At 48.9% G+C, this 13,910-nt stretch overlaps 1 protein-coding gene across 6 annotated transcripts; it reads left to right on the top strand.

Annotated features, from left to right (window-relative positions):
- The first annotated feature begins 6,544 nt into the window (after positions 1-6,544).
- LOC100280243 (uncharacterized) lies at positions 6,545-13,415 on the top strand. Of its 6 annotated transcripts, none has more exons than NM_001352976.1 (11): positions 6,930-7,061; positions 9,304-9,393; positions 9,696-9,801; positions 9,996-10,037; positions 10,153-10,212; positions 10,328-10,439; positions 10,956-11,917; positions 12,020-12,121; positions 12,226-12,378; positions 12,497-12,622; positions 12,721-13,156. In NM_001352976.1, exons 1-11 carry the CDS (start codon positions 6,979-6,981, stop codon positions 12,901-12,903), a joined length of 2,019 nt encoding a protein of 672 aa, NP_001339905.1. In that variant the 5' UTR covers positions 6,930-6,978; the 3' UTR covers positions 12,904-13,156. The 6 variants fall into 6 exon arrangements, 4 of the variants coding, with proteins under 4 accessions (XP_023156901.1, NP_001339905.1, XP_035818915.1 ...); XM_035963022.1 differs by lacking the exon at positions 6,930-7,061 and adding an exon at positions 7,431-9,025 and having other exon boundaries at positions 12,721-13,415; XR_004852995.1 differs by having other exon boundaries at positions 6,545-7,061; positions 10,328-11,917; positions 12,025-12,121; positions 12,721-13,415.
- Positions 13,416-13,910: the final 495 nt, after the last annotated feature.

Genomic DNA, 13,910 nt, shown 5'->3' with positions numbered 1-13,910 from the left:
GGTCAAGGCCGTCAGCTGCCCCACCGAAAACCGAGCAGTAGTGCGAAAGCGCACGCCGTGCAGCATCTTGCATGGCTGCCTCAGCTGAGTCCCGCTCAGAGATAGAATAGTGCTCTGAGCAAGCCTCCGCTCCCTGGAGACTGTTCTCCGGGCAGCGCACCAAGCAAGTTGCCTCCCAGCGGTCCGGGTAGACCCCGCGACTGTGCTGGTAGACCACACAGCGATACTCGACGGACCAAGTATGCCGGTCAAATGCCCGACGTAGCAGGGTGTCGAGCGCATCGTGGAAGTGACACCCGCGAGCAGCGTCGCGAGTGATGGGTCGAGCAACCCATCCTTCCGGCTCAGGGTTAGCAGAGAAGTCGGTGTCGTGGCTCGAGCTGTCGTCGCCATCTCCGTCGTCTGGGTCTCCTCCAGCAGCTACTCCAGAAGCTGGGACGCCCAGTGGTGGTGCAGGGGGCGCCTCCAGGGGAAGCACAGGAGAGCAGCTCCTCACAGACTCTATCTCCTGGTGGAGCGAGAAGGAAGAGCTCTGCTGCTCCTGTCGTCGACGTTCCTGCTCCTCACGCAGGCGGTGGTGTAGTCTCTCCAAGTGGCTGGACTGTCCGGCCACAGGACGGCGAAGCGGACGCTCAGCAAGGCGGGAGGGTAAGAAGGGGATGACTGACTTTCGTGCAGTGTGTCTAAGTCGAGCCATCTACAAAAGACATCGCAAGCAAAAGGGTAAGAATAGAATTAATATGACCAGCAAGTAATGAATCATAAATAAATGAAGGATCAGAATAAAACATAATTTTCAGCAAGGTATAATATGTAGTAGAACATAGGTTTGGTCAGTAGGACCAACTTTTGAAGGGATATCAAAGTCAAGGCAGGGACAGAGGTCTATAATCCTTAGAACGACCATTCTACTCTAGGTTAGCGGTCCTACAGTCAGCACGGCTTTGATACCACTTATGTCACACCCGGTTTTAGAAGGCAAACCGAATGCGAACCATGTACGTGCCAGGATCAGTTATTCACGTACACAGCAGTTACATAACATGGACATCATCACACAGTGCTCAAAATAGTATTAAAAGGGAATAATAGTCGATTACATCATACGTCTGAGACGTCCATATAGTTCTTACAATAAATCAAAGTGCGAAAACGAAACGTAGATAACACGGCCTTCACAGGCAGCCGACTGGGGGTTGCCGCTAACCCACACCTAGAACTCGTCGTAGTCTTGGAACTCCTGGAAGTCTCCTTCCACAGCTTCATCTTCTCCTGAGCAGTGGTTGCAATGCTGACAACCTGGGGGGGGTTTGGTGTGTAGAGCAAGGGTGAGTACACATCAACATACTCAGCAAGTATCCTGTTTGGCTGTAGTGGACTAGCTTTATGTGGGGATCAGTCAAGCAGTTGCTTTTAGTTGGTCAGGTTATTACTTACTAGTAGAAAGCCAGGTTTTAACATTAACCCAAGTTATTAACCCAATGTATCCTTTCCAAACGGAAAGAATACCACTTACCAATACCATAATCATAACCAGAACCATCAATCTCATTGCCACCTGTACCAAAATATCTCTGATCAAGTATCACTAATCTCTGGAGCTCCCTTGGCCGCTCATAACCGTGAGCACGGCTGATATATCAGTTTCATAACACTCTGCAGAGGTTGTGCACTTTACCCACAAGCCGTGATTCCCTCTTGCCTCGGGCCGATCAAACCCTTAAACACTACCAAGGTGAATAGGCAGGGTTTCACTACGTAGCCTTTACAAAGATTCCCCGGGGCTGTAGCCACCCGTTAGGTTTCCTAAATGCACCGCACTCCTCCCCAAGGGGCGAACCCAAACTTGGCAGAGCGAGCCGCATACACCGAGCCCCATTGACGGCACGACGGCTAAGTGAACTACATCCCGGATCCTCTAATTATTCAGCTAAGGGCACCCCATTCCACCCTCATGGTTGCACTGTTTTCCCGGGCGGTCATCCATAGAACAGGTCCTTACGGAGAGGCACTCGAGAAACCGCTCGAGTCCCCTTGAAAACCACAAGTATAATCATAAAGAAGAACGGGAAAACAGCGTATCATAGATAATCACATCATGTTCATTGATTAGAGTTGAGCAATAGCATCAGACTAAGTAGTAATAATCCGACCCAAATAGGTAAACAAGGACATGGATAACAAAAGCTAGTCAATCCTTAGGTATAAATGTGTAATGCGGGAGGTGAATTAAAGAATGAATAGGACAGAGATAGGTCAAAGGACACTTGCCTCCACCAACCGACTGCTGCTCAGGGGCTTCTCCTGCGAATTCCTCGGGCTCTTCGACCGGATCGTTCTCTATGCGAGCGCAAACATACATACATCCATCCACATATTTAATACAAAAGAACAGTACACCATACAAGATAACAAATAAAGTGAATATGCACCAAGTATGACATTCGATAACGCATTTGTTATGGTTAGAAAGAAACGGGAAAGGTCTCGCAGGGGGTTAAATCTTATGCACTAATGACACAATTGGTTTTTAACAAAATAATTCTGTTATATATATTTATATATACTAATGGAAACCTAATCACTTTTAGTTGATCAACATTGCACAGGGTAAACAATTAACTACGTGAATCAATAACATAACGGAATTTTAAATTAAACTTCCTATTTTCCCATAGCATGAACAGTGATTAGCCTACTTAAAATACAGTAATTATGATCACAGAAAGTAAATAAAATAAAATAAAAAAAATAAAAAAAACAGAGGGGGGGGCGGTTGAACCGGCCCTAGGGGCGGTTGAACCGGCCCTAGGCGGGGCGCGCAGGGGCGGCCGAGCCGGGGCGGCTGAGCCGGCGGCGGGCGGCCGGGCTGGCGAGGGCGGGCGGCGCAGGGGGCGGCCGAGCCGGCCGAGCAGGGGGGCGGGGCGGCCGAGCCGCTGGGCGCGCAGGGGCGCGGGGCAGGGCGCGGGGCGGCCGAGCGGCCGAGCCGGCCATGGGGGCGCGCGCGGGGGGGGCCGGGGGCGCGGCCAAGGGGCCGAGCGGGCGGGGTGGGGCGGGCGGCCGAACCGGCCATGGGGCCGAGCGGCGAGGGGAAGGGGAGGGAGGAGAGGGGGAGGGAGGAGAGGGGGAGGGGCCTCACCGGGGACGGGGACGGGGCGGCCGAGCGGGGCGGCCGATCGGCGACGGGGAGGGGCGGCGGCCTAGGCAGGGGCGGCGGCTTAGGGAGAGAGAGGGAGAATGAGAGGGAGAGGGAGAGGGTTTTGGGAAAAAGGGAGATGGGGGGCGGCATGGGCCAATTGGGCCCAACAGGGGGGCGCCAGGGGGGCGGCTGGGCCGGCCGGGGTCGGCCCACGGCGCGGGAGAGAGAGAAAAAGAGGAGAGAGAAAGAGAGAGAAAAAGAAAGAAAAGATCTTCTCCTCATTTTCGAAATCCGATCTTTCTACATGCATGCATTTGCACTTTCAAAGCAATCAAAAGAAATGCAAGGTTCGGCATGGTGCATCAAACAACATAAGGTATTTAGGGTTTTTCCTACACGGGAGATCCAAACCGAATCCCGCTAAACTTTGAAAAAGGTCAAGGTTTAGCGAGGGGAAAAAGAAAAGGGAAAGGTAACGCCCGAATTTTGGCGAGTAAAGAAAAGAAAAAATTCAACTGCAAAATTCGGGGCGTTACAGGCGCCGACCGCTAGGAGACCGCTAGGGTGGACGGAAGGAGCGAGCGGAAGGAAGCAAAAGCACGGAGGGAAGCGATGATCCGCGCGGGTGACGGTGAAGTAACCCTAGCGAGCGGGCGAGCGGGCGGGCGAGATTGAGGGGGAGCGGGGAGAGGAGGGGATGGTAGAGACTCACCTGACCTGATCTGGAGTCGTGCGTCGGCGACGGCGGTGGGGACGGAGGAGATCCGGCGACTGGGGGACGGCGGTGGGTCTGGTCGGACGACGCGCAGCGGAGGCGACAGGCTTTTCGGGGAAGAGAGAGCGCGAGACTGGGGAGGTGGAGAGAACTAGAAGATTCTGCAAACGACGGACACATGAGAGAATGACACCATTTGATAACGATCTAACGGTCAAGGAATTTTTGGCGACGTGGACGATCCTGGGGCCGGATTCCTTGCTGGTTTAATAGTAAGGAAATGCCAATGCTCCTAATAGTGTTGTTTATTCGCGATGTGTCTTTGTGAAAGTCGATCGGATCATATCTGGAGCGATGATGTACCAAGCTAAGTAAGGATTGGGTTAGGTAGTAGGCTGGCCTGCAGGCACTTGTGCCGCTTCTACTAGATAATGGTGCGCTGCGCGCGATCGACTATCATGTCATCGATGATGATTTAGAATATACTTATGACAAGTGATGATTGTATATACGAGAATTAATCAGCCACCTCCAGGGGCGGACTCACTCACTCACTCACCACCCAGATACGGCAGGCGGCGGTGCAATAGACAAGAGCAGGTAATTATTGTACGCAGAAGCAAGCAGCACAGGGCGCGAGCACAAGCATCATAGAGGATCACAACATAATCTCGGTTAAGCTGTCTTTAATTCATGGATCCGCCACTGTGTGGTGGCGCGCCAATGCAAGCTAGTAGGTGCGCGGGCGCGGCAGCTGCTACGTGGTGAGGGCAATAATAAAACACCACACAAAGTGGCCACCTTTCAGCTGCGAACGAAATCATGCTGCCCTGGGTGTCATCTCACCGGCAGCTACCAGCACATGAAGTCATGGTGATGCAGTTGTTCATTTCACTGGGAGAGGATTATCCCAATACAATTGTGGGTGGGGGGGGGGGGGGGGGGGGGGGGGGGGGGGGGGGGGGGGGGGGGAGCTCAGCCGAGGAAAATGGTACGTGTGGTGTGGGGGAGATTGGGAAAGGGGACAAAATTATAGGCCTATGGCTTGCAGCTTAGTGAGCACACTGCACACTTAAAGTCATGATGATGATGGCATAATACCATCGGCGTTACTTGAATTTGCGTAACAGCGTATGTACAGTACCAAGTAGGAAGTATCTTGTTGATGTGCGACTTCTTTTTTTTCACTGAACGATGTGTTTATTTGACGTACTTATAGGAGAGTAGGTGGCACTGCCTTGCCATTAGCGATGGGCAACAAGAGTTAGTGGACTTGTAGCTAGCTAGGCTAGGGGCCGGGGGGCATGTCGATCGATGACACGTACGTCAATGATGGGCATCATCACGGAGAGTGGCCGGCAGAGACATCCCCTGCAAAAAGCGGGAAGAAACGACCCTAGCTAGCTAGAAATATTCCTCTGGTAGGCTCTCAACCAGACGTGACCACACATGCTGGATTGGGGGGTTAGCTCTAGCAGGTACAGTACAGCAGCACACCACACACATGATGGATCGATGGCCCTCCTCCTTTCCTAGCTACTAGTTTCCTCGCCCATAGCTGAGCCCTGAGCGCGGAATGAGTTGAAAAGCCATGCATGGATCTAGAAAAAGGCGGCGTCCGTACCTGAGGCGAGCTTAGAGAGCTTTACAGAGATGAGCCGCCATCGATCAGCAGGTCGATCGATCATGGTCACGCTGTCACTGATGCATGGCCGTCCGGGCCGAATGGAATGTCTGGGAATCTCCGCGCACGCATGATGGTTGGTTGATGGCCGGCGCGCGTTGCCCTGCCCTGCCCTGATGGGCGCGGCGCGCGATCTTCCTTCTTTCCCCGGTCAAGATTCCTACAATTGCGTTGCGTTGCGTGGTGGCCTGTTGCTCTTGAACCGTCGTCTCTCCATAGTCCATCCCCACTCCACTCCCCGGTCCCCGGCGACGATGGGGGGGCGCCCGCGCTTCTAGGGCTAGGCCGGTGTACAGTGGGTGGTGGGTGGGCGGTGGGCCTGTGCCGCCACGCCGCTGCCATTGCGCTCACACATGCATGCGTGACAACAGAACAGTTGCACATGCATGCTCTTTCCCGGGAGCTAGCAGGCTGTGGTTGCCATTGCCATGGCGGCAAGGTCAGGTCGTTAATCCCGCCCCGGCCACTGGTCCAAAAGGCTAGCTTTTACTGTAACCGGCGGCCGGGAGAGGGTGTTTGCATGGTTCGCAGCCAAACTTTGGCCACGCCTTGCATTGCATTGCATTGCATGTGGCTTGGCTTCCACAGAGAGACTGACCGTTGCCTTTAGCAGCAGTAATAATAGAATAGAATGGCAGGATAAGACTGTAGTATACAATCTTGACCCGCAGCAGCCAGTGAAATTAACAGGCATTCTTTCCAGGGCAAGATAATAAACAATATAAGGAAAGGAAACAAAAGGAAAAGGAAGTTGTGTATTACAGAAAACATATGGACTATGAACCAGTGGCCGCCGCCATGCAGGTCGTCCTTTCAAGCAAAAAAAAAAGGCTGCCGCTTTTTAGACCTTTATTAGTTACAAACAACCATGGTGCTCGCAGAAGATTTTTTTTTTTTTGTAAGGTGACAGGACAGCGCGCCCGTTTCGTTACGCGTTCGAGCCATTTTTCTCCTTTTCTTCCTCTTTACTTAACAAAATCCCATCTGACTCTTTGATCTCGGTTGGCTGTGTGCCTTCTTTTTCTTTCTTTTTTGTCGTGAGGGTCGTCTGGTGGTCTTGGATTTATCAGCTCTCCCTTTCTGTTTGTTGCCAGTAAAAACTACTCCTACTACCCGATCCGTTGCTCGGTAACAAACGGTTGGACGGAAGAAAAAAGCCGGGTGAAACAAACAACTTGCTCTGCAGTCTGCACTATCCGACGCAGGGGCCAGTGCCGTCTCCGTACTGGTACGGGGACGTCTCTTTCTCGAAATTCTCTGCCCGCAAGCCTACTACTACAACTTCTGCAGCCGCCCGTCCGTCTCCCTCCCCCAACCGAGTATATTTATCAGGCCCCTTCCCCCGCCCCGGCGCCCTCCTTCCCCCCGCTCCTGTGCGCGTTGTTTCTCGTCGCCGTCGTCCGTCCTCCGGCGTCCGGCAACCTGCAACCGGCGACGACGATGGAGGCGGCGCTGGGGGCGCTGTGCCGCGCCGGAGGCTGGTCGTACGCGGCCGTCTGGCGCTTCCATCCCCAAGACCCTCGGTGAGCCGTGTTCGTTCGTGTGTGTGTGTGTGTTTACTGTGCGTGTGATGGTTTTCTCTTCTCTGGCAAGCTTCTGTGCACGTTCGAATTTTGGGAGCTCTACTACGTTGTTTTCTTCTTCCCTTGCCTGTTCGTCGCGCATTAACCTGCTGCCTCTTGCAGGTTCCTGTTCTCTCTCTCTCTCTCTAAAACCTTGTGATTTTATCTCCATTATTATTTTAAAACGAAAAACGGTTCTTTCCACCTAATCTGCGCTGACGTCGTAAGTGACGGAAAAATAGAAAAAGAAAAAAAAACCGGTCATGCGAAAAGACCGAATTACCCCGATCTTATCTCTCTGTTCTCCTCCTCCTCCGGCCCTTCCCCACACACGAGATATTTGCGAAAAATACACAGCAACGTGTGGCTTCGCCAAAATGTCCATCGCAGGGCACGAGCGTCGGTCGCGGGGCTCGGGAGTTGTGGGCGGCGAGCAGCAGGACGACCAGGGGCTGCGAGCGGCAGATCTCAGCGTTTCTGCTCTGTTCCTCTGCACCTCCACTCCCTCCTGCATATACGAACTCCTCACTTGTTTCAAAGTCGCAGGAGTAAAATGACAGAGCTAAAAAGAAAAAACAAGGATCAAAACCACGAGATTTTGCTACAAAACGGGGCATGAATTCTTAAGCCCCAAATGTTAAATCCATACCCATCTTTAGTATGTTCGGTAACACGACCGAGATTCCCTTCGTTTCTTTCAACTTTGTCTAGAGTGATACTAGCTAAGATGCGGCTGCAGGAAGCTGCCCCCCTTTCCTCAGCTTTTTTTTTTAGCTAGCGAAACACTGATCCCATCAAAATTGGCAGCAAGGTGTGTCTGGCTGCCTCTTTCCCCTTCCGACATGACATGATGCATCGTGTCATTCACTTTCCAACTTTTGCTTTGCTATTCTTATATTTTGTTTTGTTTTGTTTCGTTGCTTCGTTGGTGGTCTGTATACTATGCAGTGCAGTTGTCAAAGTAGTGCTAACGCGCGTGCAGCGTGATGGCTGCGTCTCCTGTGGGGAGTTGATTATATATTTTTCTTTGTTTGTTGAGGGGACTGGGCGTGTGTGTCCAGAATTCTGACTTTTCTTCTTCCCTTGCCTGTTCGTCGCGCATTAACCTGCCTCTAGCTAGCAGGTTCCTGTATTGGCTGTTTCTCTCTCTCTCTCTCCACAAAACCACGAGATGTTTGTTAATCGGGGCCGGAGGTACAAGGTCTAAGTTCTAGTCTATGGTTTAATTGTGACTTTACCTTTACTTTTTAAAACCTTGTGATTTTATCTCCATTATATTATTTTAAAACGAAAAACGGTTCTTTGCACCTAATCTGCGCTGACGTTGTAAGACGAAAAAAAATAGAAAAAGATAAAAAAAATCCCGGTCATGCGCAAAGACCGAATTACCCCGATCTTATCTCTCTGTTCTCCTCCTCCGGCCCTTCCCCATACACGAGATATTTCCGAAAAATACACAGCAACGTGTGGCTACGCCAAAATGTCCATCGCAGGGCACGAGCGTTAGGAGCGTCGGGCGCGGGGCTCGGGGGCTGTGGGCGGCGAGCAGCAGGACGACCAGGGGCTGTGGGCGGCAGATCAGATCTCCGCGTTTCTGCTCTGTTCCTCTGCACTTCCACTCCCTCCTGCATATACGAACTCCTCCCTTGTTTCAAAGTCGCAGGAGTAAAACGACAGAGCTAAAACGAAAAAAAAAACAAGGACCAAAACCACGATTTTGCTACAAAACGGGGCATGAATTCTTAAGCCCCAAATGTTTAATCCATACCCATCCTAGTACGTTCGGTAACACGACTGAGATTCCCTTCGTTTCTTTCAACTTTGTCCAGAGTGATACTAGCTAAGATGCGGATGCAGGAAGCTGCCCCCTTACCTCAGCTTTTTTTAGCTAGCTAAACACTGATCCCATCAAAATTGACAGCAAGGTGTGTCTGGATGCCTCTTTCCCCTTCCGACATGATGCATCGTGTCATTCACTGTCCAACTTTTGCTTTGTTATTCTTATATTTTGCTTTTGTTTCGTTGCTTCTTTGGTGGTCTGTATTACTATGCACTGCAGTTGTCAAAGCAGTGCTAACGCGCGTGCAGCGTGATGTCTGCGTCTCCTGTGGGGAGTAGATTTTTTTGTTTGTTTGTTTGTTGAGGGGACTGGGCGTGTGTGTGTGTCCAGAATACTGACCGGTGTTACCCCGTTCGATACCAGATTGCTCACATTGGGGGACTGCTACTGTGAAGATGAGGCAAAAGCAATGGTTCAGAAGATGCTTAATCTTGTTGAAGTTGTTGGAGAAGGGTAGGAATGCACGATCAATAGATCTATCCAGCTACCTTTTTATCCTGATATTCATTGATATGTCACCATGCCCTATATGCCTATTAGCTCTGTTCACCAGTCATAATATATTTTTCTTAAAAAAAAGGTTTAACATGTCATCAACTCATTTAGCTATTTTGATTTTGTTACTGTCTTCTCCTCTAGAAACACTTCATGTTTATATCATATTGCTATTGATGCTAGTTACTCTTATTACAAGTGCAAATGCTCCTTATCTTTCCATAAGTACACCGTAAACGTATGCCGCCCTCTGGTTTCAGCATCCTAGGACAAGCTCTAGTAAGCGGAGAGTGTCAATGGATTTACGACGATACTTGCCACGCGTTGAATCAGATAAGCCATGCTGATAACGGAGATTTACATCAGGTATAAATCTGTTTCCCCCCAGCCTTTTATGACTGGAGAGGCATAGATAGATAATTAATTTCTAAAGAACCCATAGAGTTGTCAGAATAATATTACATTCCGCTCTTCCTCTTTCTTCCATTCGTTACTGCTCGTGCTACCATTTCCTACATCAGACAGTTAATTTTAACAAAGAAGAAGTTCCCCCCTTTCAGGGTTATACTTGGTGGCAGCATCAGTTTCTCAGTGGGATGAAGGTTGGCGTTTCTTGCCTAAAAAACTAGGCAACCTTGACTAATTTAGATAGCAGAGTGCTTGTTTTAGCTTGTACGATGTCAAATTGGATACTGAAGAGCGGCACCTTATATGCAGACTATTGCAGTGTTACCTCTTCAGTTGCATGGACTGGTGCAATTTGGTTCCACACGGAAGGTGAGCGATACTCCAGACTGCAATCTTTACATGCTAGTGCTGCTAATGTAGTCTCTATGGTACAATTATGTCTGTATTTTTTTTTAAACCTGACTCTAATTTAACAACTCGCCAGGTTCCCAGGAGCTCAGTTTTTTTGAATCAGGTCAGAGATATATTTGATCGGATGAAGAATGCTTCAAGCGATGGTCCAATGGAGTATACCCAGAATAACTCTCTTGCATGCGGTCAGCAACCTATCCTTACTTCATCGAGACCTGTCAATGACATGCTCGTACATAACAAGGTCAACCCATTGCAAACTGAGAAACTTTTGGAGGATATCGAGAGAACAGAATCTATAAGGAGTTCGATCTGTTCTCCAAGCAATTCACAAAGATCTTTAAATGATCTAACCTCCCATGGTACTGGTAACAGCAGCATGGATACTAATATATTAGCCATGCCTGTTAACTCCAAGTCTATATATGATCTCAAACGATTTGATAACGTCACAGAGTTGTTTCATCGAAGTTCTAATGACAGAATTGGTTTTCAAGTCAGCTCTAGTAAAGAGCCTGATTCTACCATTGCTGGTGTAATGTCAGAATACAAAAGTTTGAACAATATTCATATGACAGAAAATGATTCATGTGGTCAAAACATAGGATATACCCCGTACCTTTACACTACCACCAACTCTTCAAATTCTGGCCTTGATGAACTTTCTTATTCTGGCGTTGCTTTGTCGTCATCGTTTACAGCAGTATCAGGGAAAGTTAAAGATTGCCTGCAAACTGAGAGTGACAAGTTTCTATGTAAATCTGTATCATTCGGCAGCAACCCTTGTGCTTCTAAATTCCAAGAAAATCGCCTATCACCATACCATGCCCTCATGCACGAACAATCCCTGATACCTGACCCTGGAGAATCTGTGAGGCTCCTCTCACAAGAAGAATCCTTTATTGTTCAAGGTGACTCAAGTCAATTCAAGGATACTGCCGACTTTACAGGCCAGGGTAACAGTACATTTCCTGAATTACCTAACAGATCACCTGAAGAAGCTACTGCTGAAACTCTAGAAAACAACATGAAGGACTGTAGTGGAAACAACAGTCTGCTGGAAACTATGATGCTTGATCTTAGCACCAACAGCTTTGTGCAAGATTGGTGGGACAACAGTGTTCTACTGGCAGAAAACCTTCCAAATTCAAGCGAAAAGGACCCAGAGCCTGCTATGGAATTGGCCAATAGGCATTCATTGCCAACTGGGGAGAGAGGCTCGCCTTTCATACCTGTCATCGAACAATTGCTAGGTGATGTTGCACATCCACCTACACCTACCGGACATAGTTCACTTGAGGCTGAAGCTACTGCTTTAGCTGGCCGTGTTTCAGATTATCAGCTGCCTCAGTTTGCTTTCCGAGACTGCCTAACAGTAGACAACGCACAAATCCCAGCATTGGCCTGCAGTAATTACACATGCAGAACTAGAAGTGCACAAAATGGTTCTTCAGAAGTGCCATCAGCAAACGTATCTGTGGACGACACCTGCAGTTTGAACACAGCAAACTCCAATGGCAGTCAGTCGAGCAATCCTGAGGGAACGAAGGTTGCTAAGAGAAGAGCTAGAGCTGGGGAGAGTACCCGACCTAGACCAAAAGACCGACAACTGATACAAGATCGCGTTAAAGAATTACGAGAGATTGTCCCTAATGGTGCAAAGGTAATAATCAACCAACCAGTTGCTTTTTAAGTTTATCATGTTTTACATCGATCGAGACTGAATGACTGATCCACATTTTTCGTTTTTTTTTTGACACAATAGTGCAGCATTGATGCTTTGTTGGAGCGAACAATTAAGCACATGCTGTTTCTACAAAGTGTAAACAAATATGCAGAGAAAATTAAGCAAGCTGATGAACCAAAGGTATCCTCTGTCTGTCTATATGCATACAAATCATGTATTGGTTAAACGTTTCTTATAAACATGTCCTCTATTACGACACATGCTGACTTCTCATGGTTCTTAAGATAATCGACAAAGGGAGCGGTGTTATCTTGAAAGACAACCCAGTTGCTGGCACAAATGGTGGTGCCACGTGGGCCTACGAGGTTGCTGGCCAAACTATGGTTTGCCCAATAATCATTGAGGATCTTTCGCCACCTGGTCAGATGCTTGTTGAGGTGAAAAAAATGAACTTTAAGTAGCTTTATCTACTCTCTCTCTATCTCTATCTCTATCTCTATCTCTTGGTGAGTGCAGCATATGCAGATAACCATTTTGTCTACTAAAACTTTACAGATGCTTTGCGAGGAACAAGGGCTCTTTCTGGAGATAGCTGACAACATACGTGGAATTGGTCTGACGGTCTTGAAAGGACGGATGGAGCTCTGTGATGGCAAGATATGGTCGCGGTTTCTTGTCGAGGTAGAGAAGAAACCATAGGCTCACGTTCCTCGATCCTCATTTCTAGCTTCGTCAGTTGTTAAACTAACTGCTGGCTTTTGCTCTCTTTTTTTTTCCAGGCAAACAGAGAGGTCACAAGGATGGATATATTTCTGTCGCTTGTTCAGTTACTGGAACAGAACAGCCTTGTTCGATCTACTGACCAGATGGCCAAGGTCATGAATAATGGGGTTCCATCCTTTGCAAACCACCAACGGTCTCCGCTGCTAGTTCCAGTGGGCATTCCTGAGAGACTACAGTGACATGCAGATGCTTCAACTAGATAGAGTTAGGTACCACGACTGTTAACATATCTGGTAGCCGGAACTCCATGCATTAGACTGAGCCTAGTGATAACATCTGAATGAAGATAGTCTCACTGCTGCTAAAGATGACTGTATCAAGAACATGCATGACTGGTGCAGACATGAGCCTCTAGCGCAGAAATTATGAACTTTCCCTGATTATTAGTGGTGTGATCAGTGAAATGGCATTATCTCCTGCTTAGTTGGTTGACACCTTGCTCCTGAGTAACTGGGTCTTGATAGTGGTGTTTCTTATGCAGCGATGGCAGTGTATTAGGGTAGTAGTGCTAGCTTGCAGTTCGTTGCCCCTGAGTCAACCTTGGGCAGTTCGTGGTAGGTTCTTCATGGGCTTGGGCCCAGGACCGGGCCCCATGCACGTGCAATAAGTGCGACTGCACAGGGCTCAAAATTCTGAGGGGCCAATATGTATCAATAAGCAGACTAATATTACACCATCTAAGTTGAACTCAGTTAGCAGCTAGACTGTTGCTCTTCAAACACATCTATTAATACATATGTTTATTTATATGCTCTATTACAATATAATTTCGTAAAAACGGATAGATGTAATATAAATAGTTATAAGAGTTATCTAGTAAACCTCTTTTGAAGTTTAGCACAGTATCTCTAAATTTGCCCCCCGTTTGGGCCGCGCCGGTGAATCTGAGGTCCGCGCGGCCTGTTCGAGTGGCTTTCGTGTCCGGATGCTGCCGTGTGGCGGCTATTCATTAGCTCAATTTCCTAATGGTTTATTTCGGCTGTTCCCATTAATGCTAGCTAGGTTGCTCTAGCATCTTACTGAAAGTCATCTGTCGGCGTCTCGAGACCGGGGGGTCCCTAAGCCGACGAGTGAGTGTGTCGCGTGCCCCAGCCCAGATGGGTCGAGCGCGTGGGCGAGCGCGAAGGGGGGAAGCGAGGTGGCCGGAGACGGGCGTGAGAGAGGTGGAAATCCCGCGGCCTTCGTG

This window comes from Zea mays, chromosome 10 (genome assembly GCF_902167145.1).
Source record: "Zea mays cultivar B73 chromosome 10, Zm-B73-REFERENCE-NAM-5.0, whole genome shotgun sequence".
NCBI lineage: Eukaryota > Viridiplantae > Streptophyta > Magnoliopsida > Poales > Poaceae > Zea > Zea mays.
Note: the sequence above shows the minus strand (reverse complement) of the source record. Positions and strands in the feature narration are given on the sequence as shown.